The sequence below is a fragment of the Gasterosteus aculeatus genome, chromosome 17, assembly GCF_964276395.1.
Source record: "Gasterosteus aculeatus chromosome 17, fGasAcu3.hap1.1, whole genome shotgun sequence".
In the NCBI taxonomy this organism is placed as follows: domain Eukaryota; kingdom Metazoa; phylum Chordata; class Actinopteri; order Perciformes; family Gasterosteidae; genus Gasterosteus; species Gasterosteus aculeatus.
Genome location: NC_135705.1, coordinates 1064232 through 1091412, shown reverse-complemented (window position 1 = coordinate 1091412; position 27181 = coordinate 1064232). Strand labels below are relative to the sequence as shown.

The 27181-nt window shown below is 46.8% G+C and overlaps 2 protein-coding genes across 2 annotated transcripts in view; one reads left to right on the top strand and one right to left on the bottom strand.

Annotated features, from left to right (window-relative positions):
- grm7 (glutamate metabotropic receptor 7) overlaps positions 1–27181 on the bottom strand; it is an 84290-nt gene that overhangs the window by 11627 nt on the left and 45482 nt on the right. The window contains exons 5-8 of the mRNA XM_040204326.2: positions 25688–25825; positions 22144–22344; positions 15062–15201; positions 4801–5736 (exon numbers count right to left, since the gene is read on the bottom strand). Coding sequence (XP_040060260.2) covers positions 4801–5736; positions 15062–15201; positions 22144–22344; positions 25688–25825 — 1415 coding nt within the window. The remainder of the gene's footprint in view (positions 1–4800; positions 5737–15061; positions 15202–22143; positions 22345–25687; positions 25826–27181) is intronic.
- On the top strand, positions 578–2881 carry LOC120814232 (zinc-binding protein A33). Its single transcript, XM_040169640.2, has 2 exons — positions 578–910; positions 987–2881. Exon 2 carries the CDS (start codon positions 1004–1006, stop codon positions 2384–2386), a length of 1383 nt encoding a protein of 460 aa, XP_040025574.2. The 5' UTR covers positions 578–910; positions 987–1003; the 3' UTR covers positions 2387–2881.

Sequence of the window (27181 nt, the reverse complement as noted above, 5' to 3'; positions counted from 1 at the left end):
GTTTCTTCTCAGGAAAAATCAACTCAGAGTTCAGGGTCTGACTCAGAGTTCGTTATGCTGTAAACGGACCCCTGATGTGTGTTTTAAACTATTTATCTCACTGTTTTCTTTGGGTTTGTGGAAAAGCTTCCTGAATAAAAAGGTTCTGCTATTTGTTTTTGTTTGATGAAAATACTGAAGTCAAGCTAATGGTGCAAAATGAAGTCCTCTTTGTAGAATATACTTCAGTATTTGTCGATCTGAGGACACACACACACACACACACACACACACACCTTTGTCCTCGCCGTGTACCACTGTGTGTGTTTGCATGTGTAAGTCATGCGCTTCAGTGTGTGTCCGCCTGTATGCTCTGAGTGTGTGTGTGTGTGCGTGTGTGTTCTGTGATTTTTTTGTAACTTTTCAGTTTTGGTAAAAAAACATTTCTAAGACACTTATCTGATAAAGTTACGTTCTTTTGAAGTTGAAGTGACTTTTAGAGGTGTGGTAGGTGTTTGGTAACTTTGGAATGAGGAACTCCTCACCCGACACAGTCTGTGATTCTTCCTCACTAAAGAAACACAGACTGACGAGAGACGATCAGATTCACCGTAAGAAGAAACCAACAACGACCTCTGATTGATTCTACAGGAGAGACAAGAGGGAAACTACAACTGTGGATCCAAATGGAATCAGGACACACCTCAGTGTGACATGTCAACCAACAACATTCCTCACAGGTGACAAAGCTCCTCCCCTCACCTGACTCACCTGAGACCAACCAGTTTCTCTTTCCTTCTCGCTGAAGAGAGACACACAGACTGACAAGAGACGATCAAATTCATCGTAAGAAGAAACCAACGACGTCCTCTGATTGATTCTACAGGAGAGAAAAGAGGGAAACTACAACCGAACGCTCCACAGACTGAAGGTGAGTTTGAGTAGAAACAGTGAAGTTAGTAGAAGAGGGAGGGAAGCCGTGACTGATCTACTTTCTGTGTCTTCAGCTTCGCTTTGAGACCAAATGGCTTCCAGATCCGAACAGGATCTCTGCTGTCCGGTCTGTCATGAAGTCTTCAAGAACCCTGTTGTTCTGTCATGTAGCCACAGCTTCTGTAAAGTCTGTCTGAAGAGCTGGTGGAGAGAGAAACAAGCTCAGGAGTGTCCAGTTTGTAGGAGAAGATCTTCAAGATCAGAACCACCTTCAAACCTGGTGTTAAAGAACCTGTGTGAGTCCTTCTCAGTGGAGAGAGACCAGAGAGCTTCAGAGACTTTCTGCAGTCTGCACTCTGAGAAGCTCAGACTCTTCTGTCTGGACCATCTGCAGCCAGTGTGTGTCGTCTGCAGAGATTCACAGAAACACACCAACCACAGATTCAGACCCATCGATGAAGCTGCTGTAGAACACAAGAAGAACCTTCAGGAACCTCTGGAGGCCTTAAAGGAGAAGTTAAAGCTCCTTGAACAAGTTAAAGTGACGTCTGATCAAACAGCAGCATACATGAAGGTCCAGGCCCGAGACACAGAGAGGCTGATTCAGGATCAGTTTAAGAAGCTTCACCAGTTTCTAAAGGAGGAAGAGGAGGCCAGGATCTCTGCTCTGAGGGAGGAAGAGAAGCAGAAGAGTCAGATGATGGAGGAGAAGATGGAGCCTCTGAGCAGAGAGATAGCAGCTCTTTCAGACACAGTCAGAGCCACAGAGGAGCAGCTGAGAGCTGAAGACGTCTCCTTCCTGAACCACTACAAGGCTGCAGTGGAAAGAGTCCAGCAGCGCCCCCTGCTGGAGGACCACCAGCTGCCATCAGGAGCTCTGATAGACCAGGCCAAACACCTGGGAAACCTGACCTACAACATCTGGAGCAAGATGAAAGAGATGGTCTCCTACACTCCTGTGGTTCTGGATCCAAACACTGCTTATCCAGACCTCATCCTGTCTGAAGATCTGACCAGCGGGAGACGAGGAGAGAGACAGAAGCTTCCTGATAATCCAGAGAGGTTTGATGAACGCTGTGTTGTTCTGGGCTCTGAGGGATTTAACTCAGGGACTCACAGCTGGGATGTTGAAGTAGGAGACGGTAGAGGCTGGAGTGTGGGTGTGTTACCAGAGTCTGTCCAGAGGAAAGGACGCTTACAGTCTGGGATATTGGGAATATTGTTCTATGAAGATAAATACTATGCACGGTCACCACCAGCTCCACCCACTGATCTCTCTGTGCAGACGAAGGCTCAGAGGATCAGAGTGCATCTGGACTGGAACGGAGGGAAGCTGCGTTTCTCTGATCCTGATACTAACACACACATACACACCTTCACACACACCTTCACTGAGAGGATGTTTCCATTCATTGGCACAGGACATAAAGTGAAGATATCACCTCTGAAGATCAGTGTGATAAAACAGCAGTAAGGATTCTTTATTTTGAACAGAAAACATTGTTTTTTGACTTCTTTAAAATGTTCATCCTGTCTTTCTGTGTTTTTAGAATCTACAGATGATTAAATCTTTATCAAGTATTTGTCTGGTTTTGTGTTGAGCGTTGTTGGTCACTGTGCTCTTAAATGAGTGTGACTCTCATCTTGAACGAAACCTTCTTCCTCGTCCTGCGTATTCTTAGAATCACTGTCCATTAGCAGGTTTATGACTCATATCTTTTAGGTAGGTAGTCCAGATAAACAGATAGGTAGAACAGATAAGTCAAGGTCGCTTTTGAGTTTCCATTCATGGCCTTTTGTCTGTGGGTTATAAACTGCTCATTTACAGGCTCCTTCTTTCACTGATTTACCTGTCATCTTATTGCAGTTCATTGAGTCGATAACATGATGCATATTGTTGATTGTATGAAGACTTCACTCCCATTCAGTGAAGACGTGTATGACCCCAAATAAAAGAATCTTCCCTTCACGTGCTTTGTAAATTTATTCTTTATTTATTTATCATCCAGTCTGTAAAGATGGAGTTGTTTCTATATGTATTTAAGGGGGATTCATGAACTCACACTGTCAATGTGTGTTTAGTGATTCAATGTTTTTCACTCAGAATATAGATATTTATACTTAATAATAATCATCAACGGGAGCCGTTAACGAGGCATCAGATCAGAAGCTTGAATACCTCATTGATTCCTTTAAATGAGAAGGAGCAGCAGGACTCAGCGAGCGAGATGCTACGAGCTCCTCCTGGATGTCTGAACTCATTAACCCTGAAGCCGAGTCCAGACACCCGCCAAAGAAAATAGTTTCAGCTGCTCTGATCTCTGAGGGTTTGGAGTGATGAACAAAAGCTGAATGAACAGCTGAACTCACGACAGCGTCTCTAGCATGAGAACCTCAAACCTTCCCTCTCTCATCTCAACCCTCCAGAGTCTCAAACTGGCCGAATCCTCACTGCACATAACGGCCTCCTGAAGCCAGCAGACCCTGGAGGAGTAAATATACAACCTTCAGTCCACTATGAAGAAAACCCTGAGCTCATCGGATGCTGTAAACAAATCAAACATCTTGGTTCAAATTAAAATGAAAATGGCAACATTTTTAAAACTGTGGCGCGTTTTGAATATGAAATGTGTCTAAATATTTGAAAACATTGCAATAAAAAAAGCATCAGTCAAATGTAATGAATACACACATGCAATGACGCACAGTATTTATACTTCCTTCCTGATGAAATAAACTACAAAGATGATGAACGTTTCTTAGTATACGTAAACACCAAACAGATGTGAAACACATCAGTGGGGACAAAAACTAGTTTGTGATTGCTCAAACAATCAGTGTTTGAACAAAATATACGGCAGAATGCGCCTTTTCATTAAATCTGGGGTTTTATAGGTCATTTGCATGGGGATTGCATCTGTTGTTCTTCATCGGGACAGAGGAGCCAATGAGGGGAAAGAAGACCGAGGTCGCAACAAACGAGACAATAAGAATAACGTTGCTCTCGCTATGTGCATTATTTCACCAACCAATTCATTCCAACTGGGTTCATACACAAGAACACATGTGTCATGTCACTGCAACGTGTGGATCATTGGGTCTCATGACAAAGCCTTCGGCTCTCGGCTCAGATGAGGATGAGATTATTTGGTGGTGGCAGATCGGGCTCGTCTGGAAGCCTTCAGGCTGATGGAATCGGGCACCACAGTGAACGTCACCCATCATCAACCATGCAGTAATCCTCCGCCTCACATGGATTTCTGCTAAAATTTGACTTGTTGGTGATTATTAATTACAACGTGAAGGGGTGAGGGCTTGATCCTCATGTTTTTAAACTGAGGGAAGCAGGGATGTCAGATTATATATACTTAATATATCTATATCTATATATATATATATATATATATATATATATATATATATCTATATCTATATATATATATTAAGTAAGAACACTTTAAGTAAGAAAAAGTTATTTTTCTATTTTGACTTGATGCATCCCTGCAGATTTTCTTTTTTTACAGGTATCACATTGAAAATGTGGTTTCACATTTAACCGACTTATTCACCATGAGAGAATGTACGCAGGTGTGAAGCCCTTCACTGTATAAAGCGTTTGGAGACCCAGCGAATGCGACTCTTTACTCGTTGCAGGCAAAAAACAACTGTGTTATATTAAGGACAAAAATAAGTATATAAACTAAGTAAAGCGTGAAGAAGGTAAAACTAAACTCTTCACAAATAGAATCTTTTTATCTGTATTGAGAATGTGAATCAATTACAAAGACACACAACAAACAGGGGCTTGAGTTGTGTTGTCTGGAAGTAGAATACTGAAACCATCCTGCCATCAACCATGCAGCTCGTTCACCCTCCACTGGTTCCTACCTTTTCTGCAGACTGCGCCGTGCCAAAGAAGATGGGTATAAAAGCCAACCACACGATGCAGGTGGTGTACATGGTGAACCCGATGGGCTTGGCCTCGTTAAAATTCTCCGGCACCCCGCGGGTCTTTATAGCGTAAACAGTACACGTCACCATCAATAAGATGCTGTAACCCAACGAGCAGATGATCTGGAGATCCGTGATGTCACATTTCAACACCCCTCGGGCGAGGTACGGGTTGAAGGTCTTCTGCTCGTCGTAGTCTATGACGGTGTTGGGCGGATCCACCACGAACCAGATGAAGACCCCCAACAGCTGGACCGAGATGAGGCTGGAGGTGACGGCCAGCTGTGAGGTGGGGCTGATCAGCCGGGGCGCCGTCACAGACTTCTTGCCCTGCTCGAAGATTCGGTAGATGCGGTTGGTTTTGGTGAGGAGGGCGGCGTAGCTGATGCACATACCCAGACCCAGGAAAATCCTCCTGAACGAGCACACGCCGACGTCCGGCTTGGCGATCATGAGGAACGTGATGATGTAGCACAGAAAGATGCCGGTCAGGAGGACGTAGCTCAGCTCGCGGCCGGACGCTCGGACGATCGGCGTGTCGTTGTGCCGAATGAACGTCGCCATGACGAAGATGGTGGCGATGATGCCGAGCATTGCCAGGAAGACTGGAATCACTGCCCAGGCCGAGTGCCACTCCAGCTTAATGATGGGGATGGGCTGGCACGCCGTGCGGTTGGCGTTGGGCCTCCTGTTGTAGGAGCACAGCTTGCAGGTGAACTCGTCGTACTGGTACTGGTAGCCGTCGCAGGGCTCGCAGTGCCAGCAGCACGGCATGCCTTTCACCACCTTCTTCCTCTCGCCGGTCCTACAGGGAAGGCTGCACACTGAGCTGGGAATGTCCTGCTCCCCTCGAGGCCACTGCATGTCCTCCATCTGGAGACAGAGAGAGACAATGAACGGTTACAGTGGTCGACTTGTTAGGAATACGAAAAAAGATGAACTCAGAAATGTCAACTTTGTCAAAAAAAGGCAATTTTCTTTACCTTAAGGGGAAAAAGATTATCGGAACAAAAATTGGTGTGTGAGTACATCCCGTACACTGAATAACTCCCCTTGCTGAGAAGCCACTTTTAAGTAATGACATTGTAAGATATTGACTCTCGGGCCGCGGCGCCTCAGTCTCAGATTGATAGCTGAGACATTTGTCTCGCCGTGTGGAGCGGCCGACTTTAGACGAGGGGTTTGCTCCGGCTCGTAACTCTACCAAAGGTCTCATTGATTTGACAGCTTGACTGCTTCTAATGAGTAATGAATACTCGATTAGTACAACATCAATATGGATAAATTCCACCTGGATCGTAGTGGACAGACCGCTTTCTGCTATTTTCACGCAGCCAAGTGCTGTTTAATTATCCGTTACCACGGACCGCCCTGCTCCTCCGGTTTCTACCATCTATCACAGCGAGCATGCTTGAAATTTCAAACGCACGACGGATTTGAACAGAACCACATTGGAAGACCAGACACGGAGTTCATTGTACCGAGAAAATCTCTTTCTGAGTGATTTGCTGAACGATAGAGACGCTGACATCCGGTCGACATCTATCCAGAGTCGAGGTGTATTAGTCCCACACAAGAGGGTGGATTAGACCTTTGAACATATATTCAATCCGCAAATAAGAGTAGTATTTAAATGAACACAATCTGTCTCTCTCCTCTACTTCTCCCTCTGCCTCCTCCTGGTGATACTCAGAAATACATCACTTCTTCCTTTGGGCAATTTCAATTTTCTGTGTGTTCATTGAGCTCACATTTGTAATGCATGGTTTTATTTGTGGTGTCTGGTGTTTGTTTAGAGTCCATAAGTCATGCTAACGTTAGCATAACAACGCTTCCTGTGTATCTTTACAGAGACATCGGCTGTGTGACTATCAACCCTTAGCACCAGCGCATGGCCAGTCATCCACAGGAAAATCCAATAAAACGCCACGCGACTTTCGGGAATCAAAACTAATTCATATTATCAGTTGCATACAGTTATCAATAAAATAGTAAATGAATGCAGGCAGAGGACCAACTAGCAGGATCCTGTTGTTTGAGGTAAACTGTTTTCTCTTTTCAGCAAAATGCCCACGGTGACCTTCGGGCCTTTGTGAAGGTTGAAAGCAGAAAAACCTTCTGGACGTGTTGGTGTCATTTTCTTTGTTTGGGACTGGACAGTAACTCGCGACGTGATTGGTCGATAGCCTCAGTTCGATGCCGAAGACCGAAAAGAATTGACCTCCATGAAAAAACTCCCCCTTGTGAGTCTTGACTCAGGAACACGGGACTGATTTATGTCTCATCTCATTTGGCGGGTGCATGGCCCCTTTATACGTGAACAGAAATCATGACATTATTTCTGATACTCCATTTGAAAGGGGACAGATTGAAATTATTCAAATGTCAAATAAAACAGATTGAAAATCTTGAAATCAGGTTGTGTCCTCCCGACAGCTCCTTCTTGAGACTCTGCCAGACCTTTGGGGGGCTCCATGGAGACGGTGGCCAAGACACGTGTTATTCTGTATTGATATTTATTATCTTGCCAGATAGCTGCTTTTTTTTTTAAAGGATTGCAAAGATCTTGGGGAGATTTCCAAAGGCCTCTGGGACCCCGGAGCCGATCAATTACACAGCGCTCGGGACCCCAGATTATCTGAAAGGCCAATCCGAAGCAGCGTTGGATTGAGACTGGATGCTATCGCTACCCAACATCGCTCATTTGCCGCGGCCGCCTCCTCCTCCTCCTCCAGGACCCAGCGGTACCTTATCCGGCCTTTGGGGGGCGACCGCTCCCCGAGCTAATAAAGAAACCCTTATCGCCTCGCCGTCACCATGGACACCACATAAGATCAGTCTGGTGCGTCCCGCTGCCCTCCTGCTCTTTGCCTCCATCCTGCTCGCTCGCCACGTTAGCATCACAGCGCCAGGGATCATAATAATAATACTAATGAAAAGGTGGTGGGCGACTTGTCCGACTCGTGGGTTTACTTTCGTTGTCGCGTGGTTGTCGTCGTTCATGCCTTGACGAACCCTTCAGAAGAGTCTAATGGTCATATGAAAATGACTTTCAAAGGTAGAACAAACGTGGACGTTACTTAACTCTGATTGGCTCGAAACTAATGGTGACGTCATTTAGCCATCAAATTCTAATTAGTTCATCCTTCCAAGTTTGTGATGAAGAGCGATGAAGAGTCAGTGCTGCGTGTCACAAATGCTTCCTGTTTGTCACCTGATCCCGCCCACTTTGTCATAGCATTTCACTTTTCCTCACATCCCTCCGCCTGAAGCTTCCTTCGGCCGATCCCTCACAGTCTGGCTTCTTCGCCCCGTGAATACGATGCCGACTGGTAGTCGTGAACAAACTGATCAGTTACACAGAAAAAGGGGAATAAATTCCCCTCCGTCTCCGTCTTTCTCTCTACTGCTTCTTTACGTCACCGTGACAACTGCTTTTTAACAACATGGCGTCCACTGGTCTCCTTTCCCTGCTGTTCTGTCCCCCTTTGATCCACACCTGCTGCAGTACTGGTCTGATTTGTCTCCTGTCTTCCCTCTTTGGCTGAGATATCTCAGCATTTTAAATATCCCCGTGAGGGTTTCATGCTCCTCCTCACGTTCCCACAATTCGCCCTCTTTCATGCTCAAGGTCTTTTAAAGAATTAACTGACGTCTTCAAAGGAAACAAGTCAGCTGGGTTTTGTAAAAGACGGCCGTGTATTCAGGAAAAGGTCTTTGTGTTTGTGTTGAAGCAGCTGCAGAGAGGAAGAAGTCTTCACTTCACCCGAATCCCCGTCCCAGCCGTCGCACCTCACTTTCGCTTCGACATCATTCAAAGCGCTTAAACGCCACCGCCGCCGCGAACGACCTGCCGCGACTCAGCGCTACTTAAAAGGAAATGATGAAAACGTTGTGTACTTTAATGGGCTTTTTGGGGGCTTTTTTTACACCACAGGTGAGAAATCGACTGCCTTTGTTCTTTCAGTCGGTGTTGAATTAATCGGAATAAAATACACAACTCTTCTTCAAAGAAAAGTTACAGTTGGGAGGAAACATTTTGAATAATTTCGGCTGGAAAACTCCAGGCTCCATATTAAACAGATCAAAAGCGAGACAGTTCTACCGAAAGCAAACAACCCGCTTAATTCACCGCTGGAACGAAAGCTTCTCCCGTTTGTTTGTGTCTGTTAATGAGGATCTGTATTCACGGCGCATCGTTGAACAACGGGGCGAAACCCAACAAGCCCAACAGGTAATGGAAGTCAACGGAGCGCGGCTGCTTCGCTGAACTTCATCACACTGAAGAGAGCTAACCGGCGCTACGGCGGCGCATGTCCCCGTCGCGTGGCGGAGACGAAGACAATGCAACGTCTAGTCCAACAACGAGTCTCAATGTCCAGCTTCGTCCACATTGAGACGTTTGTACGAAGAACACGTTAGTAACCCACGTTTAAATGATTAGGTTCTACCAGCTGTAAAAGAGACAGAGGCCGAGAGGCTGAGAGGCCTAGAAGCTGAGAGGCTGAGCGGCTGAGAGGCTGGGAGGCCTAGAGGCTGGGAGGCTGAGAGGCTGAGAGGCTGGGAGGCCTAGAGGCTGGGAGGCTGCGAGGCTGGGAGGCCTAGAGGCTGGGAGGCTGAGAGGCTGAGAGGCTGGGAGGCCTAGAGGCTGGGAGGCTGAGAGGCTGGGAGGCCGGGAGGCCTAGAGGCTGAGAGGCCAGGAGGCTGAGAGGCTGAGAGGCCGGGAGGCGGGGCTAAAGGAACGTGGGCGTGAACGATCCGGGTAACTACGTACCGAGGAAGTTATTTAACCTTCATACGACGTAGAAAGACGGGCAGGTAAGGAAAGAGACAGACGGGTGAGGGGAGGGACAGGTGAGAGAGACAGACGGGTGAGGGGGACGGTCTCCTTCGTAATGAAGGTCAACGGGGGAAATCAATACTTTGGGCTACGTTTCAAAGCGCTTCATCCTTCCCCTCTAAAGAAGAGGTTTCGGAGCAACGACCTTGGACCCGGCCGGGGGGGGGGGGGGGGGCGGTTCATCTGCGTCTGACTCATCACACAGCTGGAGGGGCCGTGAGGGATCGGCCCTGGCACAGATCGAGGTCAGATCTCATTACTCCTAATGAGGCCGACCCGGGAGGCCGGCAGCGGATTCCAGAGCCGGAGCTGAAGACGCAGTTCAAAGGTTCTTTCCCTTTAAAATGTCTTTTCAACCTTTGAATTTACTCTACTCTATTTACCTCTACTATCTGTGCATGATGCTAATAGGAGCACAGCGAATGCGAATGGCGCTATTGGCTGATTTGATAACGGAGAGAAGACGCCGACGGGATCTCAAGCACGCGCAAAGACGCAAAGTCCAGTTCCTCATCCGATTCACCGTCACATGCCGCAATAGTCGAACTATCAACTGGATCGGACCGAGTTATCCAGGCGTGTTAGTCGGATCGTAGTCGGACAAAGGTGTTTACATGAAACGGATCATTGGATTTCAGTCCGACTAAGCCAGTTATTGGAATCCATGTAACCACGCTGACTGATGTTTATTTGATCTACGGGAGATTAAAAACTGGAGCTGATATTTTGGATACATGCATTCCATCCAGAAATCCGGGTTGTGATATATTTTCCCTCCATTATTAAAGTTAATTCAGGTCAAATTTGTATTCAATTTATGTGGAAACTTGACCGCAGACACCCGAGCCGTGTGATGAGTCACGTTACCATGGAAACACTGTCATAGATCTCAGAGAGGAGCAGACAGGAGGGTCCACAAAACGTGTTACAAGGATATAAACATGTCAAAGATAACGATGGGAGATAAAACTAGAGATCAAAGTGTGAAAATCAGCTTAAAGTTCAAAGTAGAAGAATAATTCCCTCTGTGAAGAATAAAGTAGTGAAACATTTAAATGCAGGGCGTTTACATGGGGGGGGGGGGCAGACATTACAAGTGATGAATTGAATTAATCTCACTTGAGAGTGGGGATGGGATGAAGGGGGGGAGGAGGGGAGATGAATGATTGAAGAACGCCGTGTGCGTGTCCCGTGGCGACCTTCTCTTTGCCCCCCGTGTGAGTCCCACGCAGCTCTGCACATCTTCTCTCCGTGGATCGACTATCATCACTCGATGTGCACGTGACAAGTCGCCATTGACCCGATGGGGCGGCTGATCCGGTGTCACGGATACGAGCGCTGTAACTCAGAGATTACATACGGCGGCGAGCAGCTTTTTGATTTGCTCATGATCATGTTTTTAGAACAGTAGGATTATTGCTTTACTTTGTGTTATTGATTTGTGTTCACAGGAGCAAACTGAGGAAACACCGGGTCTTTATTTGCACTTGATTCACTAACAAATACAGAATATCTTCATCTAAATGACGAAAACTAACAATATTCCGATGGGGCACAAATAGCACATAAATAATATCATTGTGTATCATTTGTTACTTTGACATAAATGCAACAGGATGTCGTCTGGTTATTTATATTTTGCAGCTGATGACGAAGTTAAAATTGGTTGTTGTGCTTCTAGTTTGAATACAATTTGAAATGGAATATAAATCCTGTTTTGTTTCCCTTGCAGACGGAGATGGATGCTGATGCTGGTTCAAACTTTATTGCTAAGTTGCATCTTTTAAGAATTATTCAAACTGCTCATTTTCATTGAACAATAAATAGAGGAGCTTCTCATCGCAGAGAAGGAAGAAAAGATGTGATGAAGCCTCAACAACCTTCGGCCAAAGGGACAAAGGGGAGAACCCGCTGCGAGCGGCCGACTCGCCTGCATTTACTGATAAGACGAGCAGGTCGACCTGACACCTGAGCTGCCACCTTCAAAGATGGAGAAAGAAAAAGCCTTTCGCTCACATCCGATCCCGCCCCGGGGGGATTTGTCTCGGACCTGCAGGGGGACCCGGACACGTCGGCGAGTCCGATTAACGGGGCGGCGCCGTGTTCAGCTTCCACTGAACACGGCTGTCACAGGCGATGAGGGAGATCACCCGCGGGATGCGAGGCGACGGCCACAGAGGGAGACACAGGCTGAGGAGGGGTCATCTCCCCCAAACGGATCCGCGGGAGTCTGTCGGCTTCATTCCAGCTGTGTGTGCCTCAGTGGGCCGTGATGCAGGCGAAGAAGCCCCCCGGCTCGCTGGCCCGAGCGGCGCTGAAGGTCTGACAGCGAAGGAGGCGGGACAACAAACGGGCCTTTGAAGGAATGATTGATAAATGAATGGGTGGATGCATGTGATAGAGGGACGGATGAAAGGACGCATCGTGGATCCATATGAGCACCTCTTTAACCTACGGATGAATGCTCATTCCAGTCAAATAGAAGAAGAAGAAAAGCGTGTTGGAAACGTGTGATCTGTCCTGAGGAGTTTTTGAGCTGCAGAGTTAAGTGAAGAAGTCCCGGGTGGATTACAGCTGCAGAGTGAAAGAATTGTCCCGGTGCAGATCACGGCCACATGAACCCTGACAGAGGCCCATCAGACCGAAACATGGTCTGATGGGCCCGGTAAGTCGCGGCAAAGCCCCGCCGGCGGGGAGCTGCAGACGGAGCCGGAGAAGGACGTGATGCTGTTTTCCACATTTGTAGAAATACCTTAATAAATGTTTTTCCTCTCGCGCCCCCGTTTGCTTGAATACATCGGCAGACATAATGGGACACGCAGCGCGGAACGTGCACAGGATGTCGAGGCACATTAGGATAATTGATCCATACATTACATGGGAGACAACCCCCCCCCCCGGGTTTTCTTCTTCTTTGGCTGCAGGTTCAAGCAGAGGTTACTAATCCTCTATGCTATGCTAATAGCTCCTCGGCGCCTTGACTTGAAGCCGCCTCAGAGAGTCGGTGCTCCGACTGCCACCGAGGACGGCACACGCCACAGAGTACACAGAGGAATTATGAGGATGGAGGCAAAGAAGCAGTAATGGGAGGCCTAATAGCAGCAGCTCCGCCACATCTGGCTCCACCGGAGGCGGTCGAGGTGAATAATTCAGTGGCGTGGAGGAGCAGAGGCATGGCCTCCAATGCAGAAGCGCAGCGATGCTGCGGATCAAATCCCAGCTTTGGTGTTGGAAAACGCCGGCGCTCGTGCAGCTGCTGAGGGCACAGCTGGGGGGGGGGGGTGGAGGGACACATGCGCTTAGTCTGACATCGTTCAATCACTCACAGCCCCGACTTACCACCCGGGAGTTTTATACTATAAAAACCCTTTTGGACGATTACATTATTACCTTTTTGTTGGTCACCCATAAAAAAACATCTACATGCAATTTGGGGATTAATACGGATTCAGCAGTGATCGTGTGTGTCAGGGACTTTTATTGTGAAAGGTTGAAACTGAGCCTTAAAGCAAATAAGAGCCGTACGCAGGAGGCGGCTGAGTTAGTGACCAGTGGCATATTAGCAAGTTACAATTGAATTATGAGAAGTAAGAGCAGTGCCGGTAGTTATTATTACTGACGATGAGTCAGTGAAATGTGGAAGCAGAGGCAGGTTGAGGTTGTCTTGGATGTTGCATGTACAGTTTAACAGGTTCACTCATAACAAAGGGCTGTTATTTAATCCTCAGTAGACCGTCGCACCAAAGCACCAGTGGTTTAAATGGGCTTTAACTTCGCCGCGGGCAGGATTTCTGTGCAGTACGCAGCAGCATGCATCCAATAATATGGATGCAGTTATCTTGCAGATTGGTTCCTCTGATTTAATACAGTGTAAGTGAACTTTCTGGGATCAGACGCACAGCAGCAGCTGTCACTAAAGGAAACTCTGGTCCATTATGCAACATCACTTTGATTTGGAGCAAAAAGCATCTTTGCAAACTAAAAAAACCCCGAATGGCCTCCAATGAGTGAAGCAATGGAACCCGAGTACAAGAAAGCGTCAAATCCCAGACGTTCCTGAATTCTCAAATACTGACTTCTATTTCTTCATTCTCCCCCGTGGAAAACGTTTGTGTGCCGTGGTCCGTTTTGGCTCCATTGGGCCGAGTCGGATCAAACTAATACATTTGTGAACCTCTCACACTATCAGATAATCTCGTCCGACTCTCTGTCCTCCAATTAGGAGACTGTGAGGACTGTGAAAATGCGGCGCCTGATAATCCTCCTGCTGGTCCTCGGCTCGGCTCGCATGGAAACACATGAGAGTGGAGAGCGAACGCAGCGTGGTCACAACTCCGGACGCCGTTATTCACTTAGTCAGATGCAAATCTTTTAATTCTGCTGGCAGGATTTCTGCTGTTTGCCTTTAAAACCGTAGCAGTTCAAATCTACTGTCTGAATGTACTTTTCATTAAGCCACCTACGTCACTGCTCCTTCTGATTAACAAGAGGACCAGTTACAGCACTAACATCCTACTCGTCACGTTTTAATGATAATCATTGTAATTCACTTTTACTCCACGGATGATGTAAACTACAGTCGAGCAGGACACCTAATTTCCACTGATCCGTATACAGTATAAATACGTTAAATTACAGTTTTCTTAATGAATATCAAAATGGTTTCCGTAAAGCGAAACAACAAAATGTCAAATGACGATTGAGGGCGGGCGGCACGGTGGCTTGGTGGTTAGCACTGTCGCCTCACAGCAAGAAGGTCCTGGGTTCGATTCCGCCCAGTGGCCTTTCTGTGTGGAGTCTGCATGTTCTCCCCGTGTCTGCGTGGGTTCTCTCCGGGTTCTCCGGCTTAATCCCACAGTCCAAAGACATGCTCTGGGGATCAGGTTAATTGGGGACTTTAAATTGCCCGTAGATGTGTGAATGTGAGTGTGAATGGTTGTGTGTCTCTGTGTAGCCCTGCGATTGGCTGGCGACCAGTCCAGGATGTACCCTGTCTATCGCCCGAAGTTGGCTGGGATGGACTCCAGCCCCCCCGCGACCCTGTGTGCAGGATAAGCGGTTTGACAATGGATGGATGGATGGATGGATGGATGGACGATTGAGGGCGAAGCTTCTTGTTCCTCCAAAACCTTCGTCAGGGGGACGGACTGACGGAGGAGAAATCTCGTGACTGTACAGAGACGGAGGAAGGTTCGGTAAAGCCAGCCAGAAATGTACTATATGTATATATTATTTTTTTCTGAACCTAAAGTGGCAAATTGACAAAAAGGAAAAGCAGAAGTGAGCATTGCTTTGACCCGTCCGGCACCACAGCGATAAGACGCAGGGCGAGACCTTTCTCCTCCTCCCGAGACTCACGTTGAGCAGCAGCGTCTCGGTCCACTGTCCGATCACGCGGTAGCCCGGCCCGGTCAAGTTGTTCCACTGGTACTGGAACAGGTCGTAGCGTCCGGGGGCGTCGCCGTTGCGGTTGAAGGTCACTGAAGTACCGGCACTTCCTGTGGAGGACAAAATAACCACTGAGTCACCGGATGGAATCAATTAAATGTGTCCCTCCACGGGTCATTAAACGGTAAACGGACGTAAATAAAAAGCTTTTCTGCTTACGGTTTGCCTCTCCTACACACACATCCCTGTACTTCTATCTTTGTGAGGACCTTGGTGACCTGAACCTTAACCCAAAATAAGACCTGATCCTAACCGGAGACTCAATCAGTGAGAACCCAAGTGTTTGAAGAAGTGAGGACCAGCCAGAATGTCCTCGCTCTGAAGGTCCTCACAATGAGACATATACAAACACACACACACACACACCTGACTGTAAGGTTGTTTTTGAAACTGGTCTCTCAGGACGGGTGGTTTCATTGACCTCTCTCTCCCCCCCTCTCTCTCCCCCTTCCTCCCTCTGTTCCCTTGAAAGGCCTTCGGCTCGCCTCTCTTCTGTGTGGCCTCTTTAAAGCCTGTATTTCATTTGGGGCGGGAGGCAGATAGGGGCAAATAGAAGGAGGGGCTGACAGGACGGATGGAGCCTTCTGGTTTCCTCTCTTCTAAATGAAACACAAAGAGAGTTTTCCTCAGGTCAATAATAACGGTTTTGGCAGGAAACTCTGCAGCTTCTGCGTTAATATGTTTTTCTCTCAGTAACTCTCCTCAGCAGCTTCTTCTTTCTCCAACCGTCACTCTTTATTTCACCCCGAGTTCGATCTTTAAACTACTTTAACGTTTTCCAAACTGTTTTTCCCAGCGAGACGCATCTTTCCCAACGTGCTGCACGTCACGTTGTTGCTGTCGGAGGGGACAGAGTGCGACAGAACACGCGTGTTCTGTGGGACGGATCTGCATCAACGGAAGACGACTTCCCAACCAGAATAAATGAGCGAGTAAACTCTTTGCATTCACCGACCTACACGGCCAGCGGCTTAAACCATATTTATGTGTCACAAAATACATGATCAGCAAGAAGAAATCCCAGGATTCACCCTGACACGTTATTTATGAAGCGTACGTGACACGAAGGAGAATGTGTCCATGAAGGGAAACTTCTCTCACTGTTTGTGCCCATCGTAGCTGTCTGACAGAACTTAAGCTGTTGACTTCCTCAAATTCATTGACAAAAACAATAATTGGACCAAACAGAACAAGAGTTTTCCGGTCGAGAGGATTACAGAATAATACCAGCACACTAACAGAATGAGGATCAGCGTCTCCATTGTTCAAAGTGTGGTGGCTTTGAAGAGAGCACCGACGTCTGGACCGAAAGTCTGCTTCTGCTTTTTGAATGTGCATAGAAACATCTGTGTAGAATGTGAAGATCTACATCATTTCAATTCAAAAGGTCATCTTTTCCCGACAGAAGTAGAAAGAAGCAGCTTCTCGTTTCTATCCATCCATTTCCCCGTTTGCTAAAACAGATTTCATCACACGCTTTAAAGGTCTCAGAAGAGGAATGTTCTTATTATGGTCTGCTCGTGGTAAAGCGAGGTGAAGGGAAGGACAATGGGGGGCTTTTTATCCACGGGGGGGGTTCAGCTGGATGCTGTGTGTGAATGTGTGACATGTGTTTATAGATTTAAACCCTCGATCTGCAAACACAGAAGATTCGCTCCAGGAGGCGCTCGGCGGGCCGATCGCCCGCTCGCTGCTTCAAGGGGGTTTCCTCACCGCGATGGAAGAGATGAAGCAGCAGAGCAGCGAACACAAACTTCACACAGTCTCCGGAAATAAAGCGCATTGAATATTCCCCGAATGTCCCCGACCGAAGCTCGCGTATCCGCAGCCGCAGATCGGAAGCCATTCTGTGGATCGCAGGTCCACGTGAACCCTGAGCAGCAGACCGGTTTCTAGCCTGCTCCTCCTTCTCCCCTCAGATAACATCTCTGCTGCAGAGGAGGACGAGGACGAGGAAGAGGAAGACACAGTGCTTTCTGGAGGGGGATGAAAGCAAAGTAGTTTCCTACTCCGGTCCGGTAAAGTGGAAACCAGTAAAGGAACATGTGAGGGAAGGTGGCTTCCTTGTGGAGTCAGGAGAGGAGAAGCTGCTTTCACAAAGATCTCAAGCCTCCGTTACGTCACAGAATCTGCGACACAAAGAGTGGTGATGTTCTCCTGAGGCCTCCTGTCCGCGCATAGAGAGCTCTGCATCTGGGTTCTACCAAGATCCATTGCTCAATAAGTGAGAACCTGATGGCTGAGGACGGCCTGATGGAGTCCCATCGACTGCAGATACTTTAATAGTGGAGGAATCCTGACAGAGATTCTGTCTTGGAGATAAAATCGGAAAATTTACCAAATCACTCGTATCCAGATTTTGGCATTTATTTCCATAAACATTGGATTTATATAAAGATGGAAGAAAAGAAGAAAGAAAAGTCGTAGGATTGGAATGTGAAGAAGTAGATGAAGAATAGATGCAGGTTCAAATCCTCTGAATAGTTCTCCTTTACAGTGGAAGAAGGTGGAATAAACAAGAGGAGGAGAAACGGAGGACGATCAAAAGCAGATAAAAAAGAAGGGGGAGATGGAGAAGAAGTAGAAGATGGAGGAGGAGGAGAACACAGAAGGAGTAGAAGATGGAGGAGAACACAGAGCAGAAGAAGAGGAGGAAGGAGAAGATTGGCGTGAAGACGAGTCTCAAAGAAGAGCTTGTGCTCTCTCCCCGTCTGCAGCTCATCTTGTTGAGTTTAATGAAAAACGTGACTGCGTTTAATCAGCCTCTTTGTGTCGGACGCAGCCGGTTGATTGACAGCTGGGATCTCAAAGAGATGGACTCTCGGTCCAGAGAGGAGCTCCGTCATTAATCCCCGCTGTGACCAGACAACTGCTTCAGATCAATACTCGGGTTAATAGGCACCACTGGCAACACAGAGCGACCTCTTGGTATAAATGTGTTTCGTTTCTCAGTCGATATTTGGCTCATGTTTGTCTCAACACACAGAACAACAACAACAACAAAATGGACGGTTTCATTTGTTATATATCTTTTCTTGCACAGTATTCTTAATTGATTAAGACCTGACTGAAATACTGAAATACATTGTTATTAATTATGATACGATCTTTTAATTTAAAAAGAAAGTCATACAGGAGCAGCTCGTCTTTAGGTTCTTTTAGTGTAATTATTGAAAATCAAATAAACGGTGAGTGAGCAGTTCCACTGCTACTTATTTCATATTAGCACACTGCTAATTAGCTGATAAAGGGGGCGGGATCTCTGGAGGACTCTGTGCATTACAACTACAAAAATATGCAAATGATGGTCTGAATAATACAAGTAAAACTGCAAATAGATCACAGGGAAAATGTAACATTTTCAACAGGAGGCTAAATAGTAATAACACTGTCTTTAACATATTTCCTTTTATATTAACTAGTGCTACTTATTATTATATTATTATTAGGGTTTAAAGGGCCAATAAAGTACTAAACCTAATTTGATCATTTAATGTTTGCCACAGTTAACGGATTAGTAAATTAAAAGAGACATGATATGCGGTATATCTATAATTATCTATCACAGATTACAAACAATTAACCTTTTTACAGCGTGAATCAAACGCTTCAGCCTCCTTCTCTTTGACTGTAAGCAACAGAAGGTTTGGTGAAGATGAGTCGTTTTCCATCCCTGCAGACGTCATCCAAAGAGAAGCACTGCGATATCTTCACCACCATAAAGGTGGAATCAAGCTGCTTGCGTCACTTGTTAATTATCATCTGTTAATTATGCCGATCAAAGACCTTCCTCTTCGTTCTTCATGCGTCCTTCACATTGTATTAGGACGCACTGATAATAAGTCTCCCGACTTTTACGGGGTTGAAAAAACACGCTGGCATGAACGCTCAGTTCTTCAGCTCGACAACACAACACCATCAGGCTACAAAATACTCATTTAAGAACTCCTTTCATTTGCATTTCTTCTGCATATTTCATATTTCCAAAAGAGTAAAGTGTGTTTGGGAAAGAGAGGATCTTAATGAGTGACCTCAGCGAGCCACGTGGCAAAAAACAACCGCCCCTCAAAGACCGAGGCAGTTCATCATCTCACATCTTCTCACTTTACAGCACCTGGTCACAAACACTGCGTGCCTTCAGTCAGTATTACCTCATCGTGCTACACAGTTAATACTTTACATGTCATTTGTTTGTTTGTAATACACATGTGCTGAACACCTGAATTAGAGCTGTTTAAGTAACATTGTTTAAAGTAACGTTGATTCAAGTTTTTTTTCAGTACTTTTGTCCCGCTTGTTATGCAACATTATGTTATTTATAATTATATTTGCTGAGGACTGATGTTGTTTATGTACACACTATCGTTGTCACCGTCATCTTAACCTCAACAAATCATTTCATAACGTTAATCAAAAGTCATACCGGCTGATATAAAACGACATTTAACAACATCCACATTGAAAGGAGGAGATGCTGATGGGTGGCTGTTAGCGGTCTGCTCATGCACAATCGCACAACACGCTACACATGTAAGGTATGCTGCAGCGCATTAGCTGGACGCCATACAGGCTCGGAGCTTCCGGCATAAATGTGACCCAAATTCAACAAACTCTTTCTTTTCCCCTGAGAAAACAACACAGGGCAGCACACTTTGAAACCTACAGATACTGATTTAAATATGATAAGAAAAGATAAAGAAGGAGAAGGAGAAGAGTCTTCTTTATCCCTACTTGGAACGTCCTAATTGGCCAGGCACCATCATTTCTTCAGGAGCTCACAGAACCCTGTAAAGCCACCAGAGAGCTGCGCTCCATGAATGAAAGTAGGAAGGGTTCACAGTCATTTTCAATCCGGGAGGCAGACACACTCTCCTCATTAAAGATCAGGCTTAAGACACTTTTTCGATGAAGTCTGATAGTTGGCTCAGGTTAATAGTTTGGGCTGGCTCAGGTTTATATTTAGGGCTGGCTCAGGTTAATAGTTAGGGCCGTCTCAGGTTTATAGTTAGGGCCGGCTCAGGTTAATAGTTTGGTCTGGCTCAGGTTTATAGTTAGGGCTGGCTCAGGTTTATAGTTAGGGCTGTCTCAGGTTAATAGTTTGGTCTGGCTCAGGTTAATAGTTAGGGCCGTCTCAGGTTTATAGTTAGGGCTGTCTCAGGTTAATAGTTTGGGCTGGCTCAGGTTTAAAGTTAGTGCTGGCTCAGGGTAATAGTTAGGTCTGGCTCAGGTTTAAAGTTAGTGCTGGCTCAGGGTAATAGTTAGGTCTGGCTCAGGTTTAAAGTTAGTGCTGGCTTAGGCTAATAGTTAGGGCTGGCTCAGGCTAATAGTTAGGTCTGGCTCAGGCTAATAGTTAGGTCTGGCTCAGGCTAATAGTTAGGTCTGGCTCAGGCTAATAGTTAGGGCCGGTTCAGGTTAATAGTTAGGTCTGGCTCAGGCTAATAGTTAGGTCTGGCTCAGGCTAATAGTTAGGGCCGGTTCAGGTTAATAGTTAGGTCTGGCTCAGGCTAATAGTTAGGGCTGGCTCAGGTTAATAGTTAGGTCTGGCTCAGGCTAATAGTTAGGGCTGGCTCAGGTTAATAGTTGGGGCCGGTTCAGGTCTGCTTCGTCCAGCAGTTGGATACGCTGCTAAAGGTCTAGACTCTGTTGTATCCACAGCTGCTGTTTTCATGAGTAGTCGTCATTTTTGCATCATTATTCTGCTCGCTGCTCTCATTATATGAATCATTTATGTCCCATGCATTCTGCATTCTGTACACATGTATCTCTCCCGAAGGCCTCTTCCTATTTCCCCCCTCCAATGCCAGGTCCTCGGACAGAACATGCAGTATTCTCCACAGATGGTGATTTGTAAGTTTGGGCTATAAAAATAGATGTTGTATTTAATTAACAAAAAACCTAAGGTCCTTAGCAGCGATCCATGAACACAACCAAACTGAAGCGACAAACTATGAGTTAGACAAAAGGTGTATTTTTCACTCTTAACCCCCGGTTCCACGCTCATCAGGAGGCATTGCGGACGCCACTGAGTCCCCATGTGATGGAACAGATATCGGGTCTGAGAAGAAGCTCGGCGTAAATGGCCCCGCGCGAACATTGGGGACCCATTGAAAGCGTCTGCGAGGGCGGAGGTGTGAGTGATTCATGTAGAGGAGGTGTAATCTGTCTCTCCGGGACACATGGTGTAATCTTTACTCTCCTCACAGTCTGTAAATAACCTCGAGGGTCTGTGACTGTGATAACGGGAGCTCTAAGCTGTCTGTCTCATTAAAGCCGCTATATTTCAGCACAGGCGATTGTATAGGAACCGCTGGAGTGGTTTAACTGATCCCTCATCAGTTTAATCATTGCATAAAAGAGGTAAAGAGGCTCAATAGCTGCTGTCACAGATACAGTTTTGCCTCCTGGTTTCAGTCCCATGTGTCTCTAATACGTAACAGAAAGAGTCATTCATGTGTTTTCACTAGATAAAAGTACCACAACCTTGAAATGACAAATCCCACATTAAACAATTTGCGTGAGTAAGATAACAAGTCGGCATCCGAATGTAGAACCACTCCAGGTCATTGAACAATAATCACTGATCATCACTATCAGTAATCACTTATAAATGTGACCTCGTCGCTCAATCCATCATTTATTCAATGACAACATCTTTTATTAATGATCTGATCTGAAAGCATTTAAATAACTAAGTGAGGACAGAAGTTCATGTACGTGTAGAAGCCTGCGATCGGTCGGCCTCTAAATACACCGCCAGGTTTTATGTACAAGACACAAGTTGCATCGTGAGACCAAACAGCAGCAATGTACTAAAACGTGAGAATAAAACCAGCGTCGTTATGACGGGAGATAAAAAAGGGCCACGACACGGAGGCAGTTTTACGAGACGAGCGAGACACTTTTATAACCGTCGTCCGGCTACTTGGGTGGATTTAGCGGCGATCCGCACACATTCCCTGGCGTGCCTCGGAGGGACTTCCCGTGGCGCTCACCGTTGAAGCTGACGCTGCGGATGTACTTGAGGAGCTTCTTGCCCCCGGCCAGGTCCATGTCGGGGCAGATGCCGGCGCTCTCCGGACACAGGTCCCGCTGCATGTTGTGGAGGGCGTGGGCCATGGCGTACACGGCGTCGATCACGAACTGGACCTTGCCCTCCTGCTCGTACTTGGAGTCGATGCTGATGCGCTCCTGACCTGGAGGGACGGCACAGAGACGTCAGGGATACACTTTGAAACCGACCTTTCACCCAAGTTCCCCTCTGGGTGAATCGCAGTCAATTTACGCTTCCGGTCCAAATAATTGTTAAGTTGGTCTCTCCAGGTTCAGTCATTTAGTTTAAAGCAGTGGTGGAGGAAACATTCAGAGTAGTAATGCTACGCTGTAAAAATACTCGTGGACAATGTGGAAGTAAAAGTATTCATCTGAATCATCCAAATGTATCTGAGGTACTAAATATCGCGGCGAGTGGATTCACCAGAGCATCGAGCCGCGAGCCGCTCTGCGTGAATGCAGAGGCTGCGCACTTGGAGACAACAGCCGAGTGCTTTTGTGGAATGGCTGACTCGCTGCATTAGCGTTAATGAGCTAACGGCTGATAGCATCAGTCAGCTAAAGAGGACGGATGCACTTTGTCACGCGTATGAACTCGAATCACCAAAATAAATCCCCGTAAGCGGCTTTTCTGCGTTTCCTAACATTGAACCATTAAAAGGATCAATGACCACTGGTTTAACCTTTAGCAATGGCTTTTATTTTGAAATCTTGTGTATGTCACACAAAGCTCTTATACGTCCTTCTATTCGTGATTACTGGCCATGTGGTCTGTGCTGGTGTGATGGAGGGACACTCACTATAAGTTGCAAATATTAGATGTATGTATTGTTTGAAGGAGAGTGATCAGTAATCGATCTGCTGACTAAAGAAGTCGAACCTTCTAGAGGCGCCGACAGCTTTACCTGTAATTTAACCACTAAACGCACTTTAACAAAGCATCATTCACACGCTGAGTTCTGTCTCATCGGTGAGTGGAAACAGCGTCCCAGTGACCCTGCTCACCGTCTGCAGCATTCAGCAGAAATGTACATGGTGTGAGAAAACGTCGACAGCGTCATGAGAACATCCTCCGGTTGTGCTCGAGCCCTTGAAGATCTCAGCCAAAGGAAAGTTATAGAAATAAAAGCAAAGAAGCGTCGGTGCTGATTGAGCTGCCTGATGATAACGAGGAGCGATGCAATCACACGCAGACAATCAGAGACGGGGGGCTGATGGGAGTTTGGCTGAACGTCGCTCGTCGCACAATCGCTTAGTATTTGTTTTCACGAGACTGCTGGAAACATTATGCGGCCGTTTAAACGGCGGCAGCTGCAGGGTGCGGCTCGAAGACGCCAACAGGAAGAAAAACTAGATTCAGCTGCTGACGCGAGTCGATTTCCACGTCGCTCGCTGTCGGCTCACGTGGCGTGAGTCTAGTTTTCTTCACCTGAGATGAGGCCTTTAATCTCACAGCGCCGCGGTGAAAAATGACAGAAGGGAGGCAGTCGCGTTCGTCCACGACACGCGAACCCGCTGTGGCCTTCGGGAGGATTCATCTCTCAGCAAAACACGAGTGGAGAAAACAGCCAATCGCGTTGCTCCGCGTCGGCTCCAGCCGGGATCTCGTCAAGCGACGCTTCTCACGACTCAATACGTTTCTTCAATAATTGCGTGTGAGCTGAATTATGCACGTTGCCACAGTTTAACCTCGGCCCGCTTACAGGGAACCTGCTTTCCTCCAGAGTGTTATTAACCCGCAGAGAAAGACCTTTTCTTAACTTGTAACCAGGCTCTGTCCTTCCAAGGCAGACTCTAGATCTGTGTTTCTGGGGGTCTTTGAACGGACGTGAAACGATTCCACCTCGTAGTCGCCAGACGACCGGCAGAAACTCTGCTAGAAAGGTTGCCGATTACAGCGAGACTCCTGGTGTTCGTGCGTTGCCAAAGCTCCCCCCATTAGTAGTGATCACAAAGCCCAACAGAGGCTTAAACCGCGTTAGTCGTGGTTTGCTGAATAATTGTGACAATTCAAATTCATCAGCGCTGCAAACGGCGCTTTGCACTGGTGCATTGTTGGTAAATTATGTTATATTAACAGATTATTTTCCCTCAGATATGTGGAGGGAGATGAAGCCACGTCTATCAAGGCTGCACAATATATGTAATATATCTATAGATATAGATATATATCTATAGATATATATACATATATGCACGTGATCTTTTTCATTCTACTTCTTTTTTTCTCACACAATATGGAGGAAACAACCTGCTCGCACTGTGTTGTGATGCTCAAAGGGTAACCTGCGTAACACCAACGTTTTCTTAACAAAACTAGAAGGCTGCGTTCATCGGGGATTTTTGAACTGGAATGAATGTGATGGCAAAAAACCCAACAAGCTGCATTCAGAATCAATTCGACATCACTCAGAACGCTCACCGCCATCAGACCGGCTGGGACGGAGACGCCTGCAGCGGCGCACAGATTAATAAACAAACAAATCAAACGGCGGCGCCGAGGCCGCGCTCGCTGTTTTGTGTCTTTCTTATTGGTATTTGTCTTTTCGTGTCGAGTCGCATATAAACGATGAAGAGGAGTAAGAGCCGTCAATAAACGCTCCCAAATAATGCCGCTAGAGGTGGAGGTGGCGGGGGGAGGGCCGTTAATAGCTACTATTAATAATAGTTATTATCTAACTAGGGAGGCGCCTGAGTGACAGCAGAAAAAGAACCAATCAGCAGCAGATGTTCCTCCCATTTAACCACAGCAGATGCTTCTTATTTCTCAGCGTGAACGGGTCACAAGTCCAAAACAGTGTTTCCAAGGTGACGCGTGTTCTACAACCCAGAAGCAACAGGCAGGAAGTATCACCCCTCGCGCCATGTGATGTCCTCTACTCCATGTGTCATGTGTCTCTGTCCGCGCGTGTCCTCCTGTTTGTCCACCTGTGAGGACGAAACGAACTTCCAGAGCTCAACATCAACAGCGAGGCGTCGAGCGGGAAATGACGTCATCATGCACATCAGCGTAACGCTGCCGGCGCCGGCGGGACTTTTCCCGCCTCGGAGTGAAGGCCACATGTCGGCGTGCGACGAACGCCGCTGTGACGCTGCAGCACAGAGTTTAGTGTCGTTTGAGGTTTTGTGGCTCTGCATTCGCCCCCCTTTGTATCACAAATGCCGTTCAGTAACTTCCCCTCAATATAGATGAAGCATGATCGTACGTTATTTAATCATAATGAAACTGAGTAACCCTGAGGCTTCAAACATCGAGCGCCATGCCAATCAAATCCAATCCACCGTGTTTGTGCAGAAGCTTTGCCCCTTCATATTGCAGCCTCTCATCAGCTCCACTATTTATTCTGAAGTTCAGCCGGCTGTCAGGCGACGCCGGCAGTAATAACACAGTAACGATATTTCCTGCATTTATTTTAAATCTAATCTGGTCTCTAGCAGATTAAACGTCTTATTGTGCTTTCTATAACAGTGTGAGACGGAACCCACCGGTGCACTTCCTGCTGCTCTCGTCCTTCTTGGAGGAGCTCATCAGCTTGCAGTTGAAGTTCTCCTCCCAGTACTCGGCGAACCACACGTTCCTCCGGTTGTTCTCCAGCGTGCGCGACGTGAAGTACGCGTCGAACCCTGAAAGAAGGAAAACACCCCGAGGTCAGCAACACCTTCCGAAGGCAACAGGGCGACTCAACGTGCTTCACGTGAATCCAGAGCAGGTGACTTATTGAGGATCAAGCTGGATGAGGAACTACCTTAAACCCGGGGAGGTTGAATACACGGTGTCAGACAAAAGGATTTAGGAACCATCACACGACACAGTATGGAAGTGACAGACAGAAATAAAGCAAGAATGAAATACTAATCAAGATACGAGCTCAATATCGTCTCTAAATGAATAAGAAACATGTTTCTCATCATGTGGACGGTTTTGTGACGCGACCGTTGTGACCATTTCATAAATTTAGTAGCAGCAGAAGCTTCGGCCCGATCATGAAGGACTCTGAATCTCCTCCACGTCCTACAGTTCTAAACCACTTCAGCCCGAAGAAGAAGAAGAATGACATTTAAAACAAAGCGTCTCTTTCTCTGTCCGCCGCCCTCCACCACTCGGATCAGAACAGGAAGTTGAGTGACAGTCAGATCTCAATCACGTCCCACCGGTAAGTGTTGCTTTTAAAGAGGCGCTCTCTGCTCGACGCGCCTCTCATTGTGAACGGTTTCTGAACCAAAGCTCCACGTCACCATTAAACGGAGAGCTGACGGAGGTTAGAAACAGGTCGAGGAGAGAAGACAGTCAAAATAAAGGTAATAAATGGACTGTACTTGTACAGCGCTCGTCTAGTCTTCCGACTCAAAGCGCGTTAACACTACATGACATCATTCACCCGTTCACACCCCGATGACATCACTACCACACACAGAGTCCCCTGCCATCATCCACTCACTGCCGTCACAGCCTCAGGAGCCATGCTGGGTTAAGTGTCTGGCCCAAGGACACATGCACTCTGCTCACATGCACTCTGCTCACATGCACTCTGCTCACATGCACTCTGCACACATGCACTCTGCTCACATGCACTCTGCTTACATGCACTCTGCTCTAGCAGAAGTTTAGAGCGTGCACGGTAACGTGCTCGCCAGCTCAGCATCAGCGGCGCGCATCGCACGCTTCCTGCAGGAGGACGTCAAGGATTTAAGCAGGAGAGCACACCTAGTGGTAGAAATGATGACACGTGTGATGATGTTTAGTGGTGGAATATTAGTTTGTGTTATTAGATGTGTGTTATTACCTTTGCATGGAATCAAACACAATTCATAGTCATTTAATTACAGTGCACATGACATCCTGCCACCATGTGAAGTTAAAACCTGGGGGGAGGTCGCTAAGCCGTCCTTGGTGGATTTAGTGAATGAGCAAAAGGATGAAGATTTTGGATCATAAAAGCTGGTTTTCAAGCTCGTGGTTAAAATGTGAAGAACTGCAAT

Excerpts from the sequence above, each read along its gene's own strand:
- LOC120814232 (XM_040169640.2), top strand. The coding sequence starts at position 1,004 with ATGGCTTCCAGATCCGAACAGGATCTCTGCTGTCCGGTCTGTCATGAA.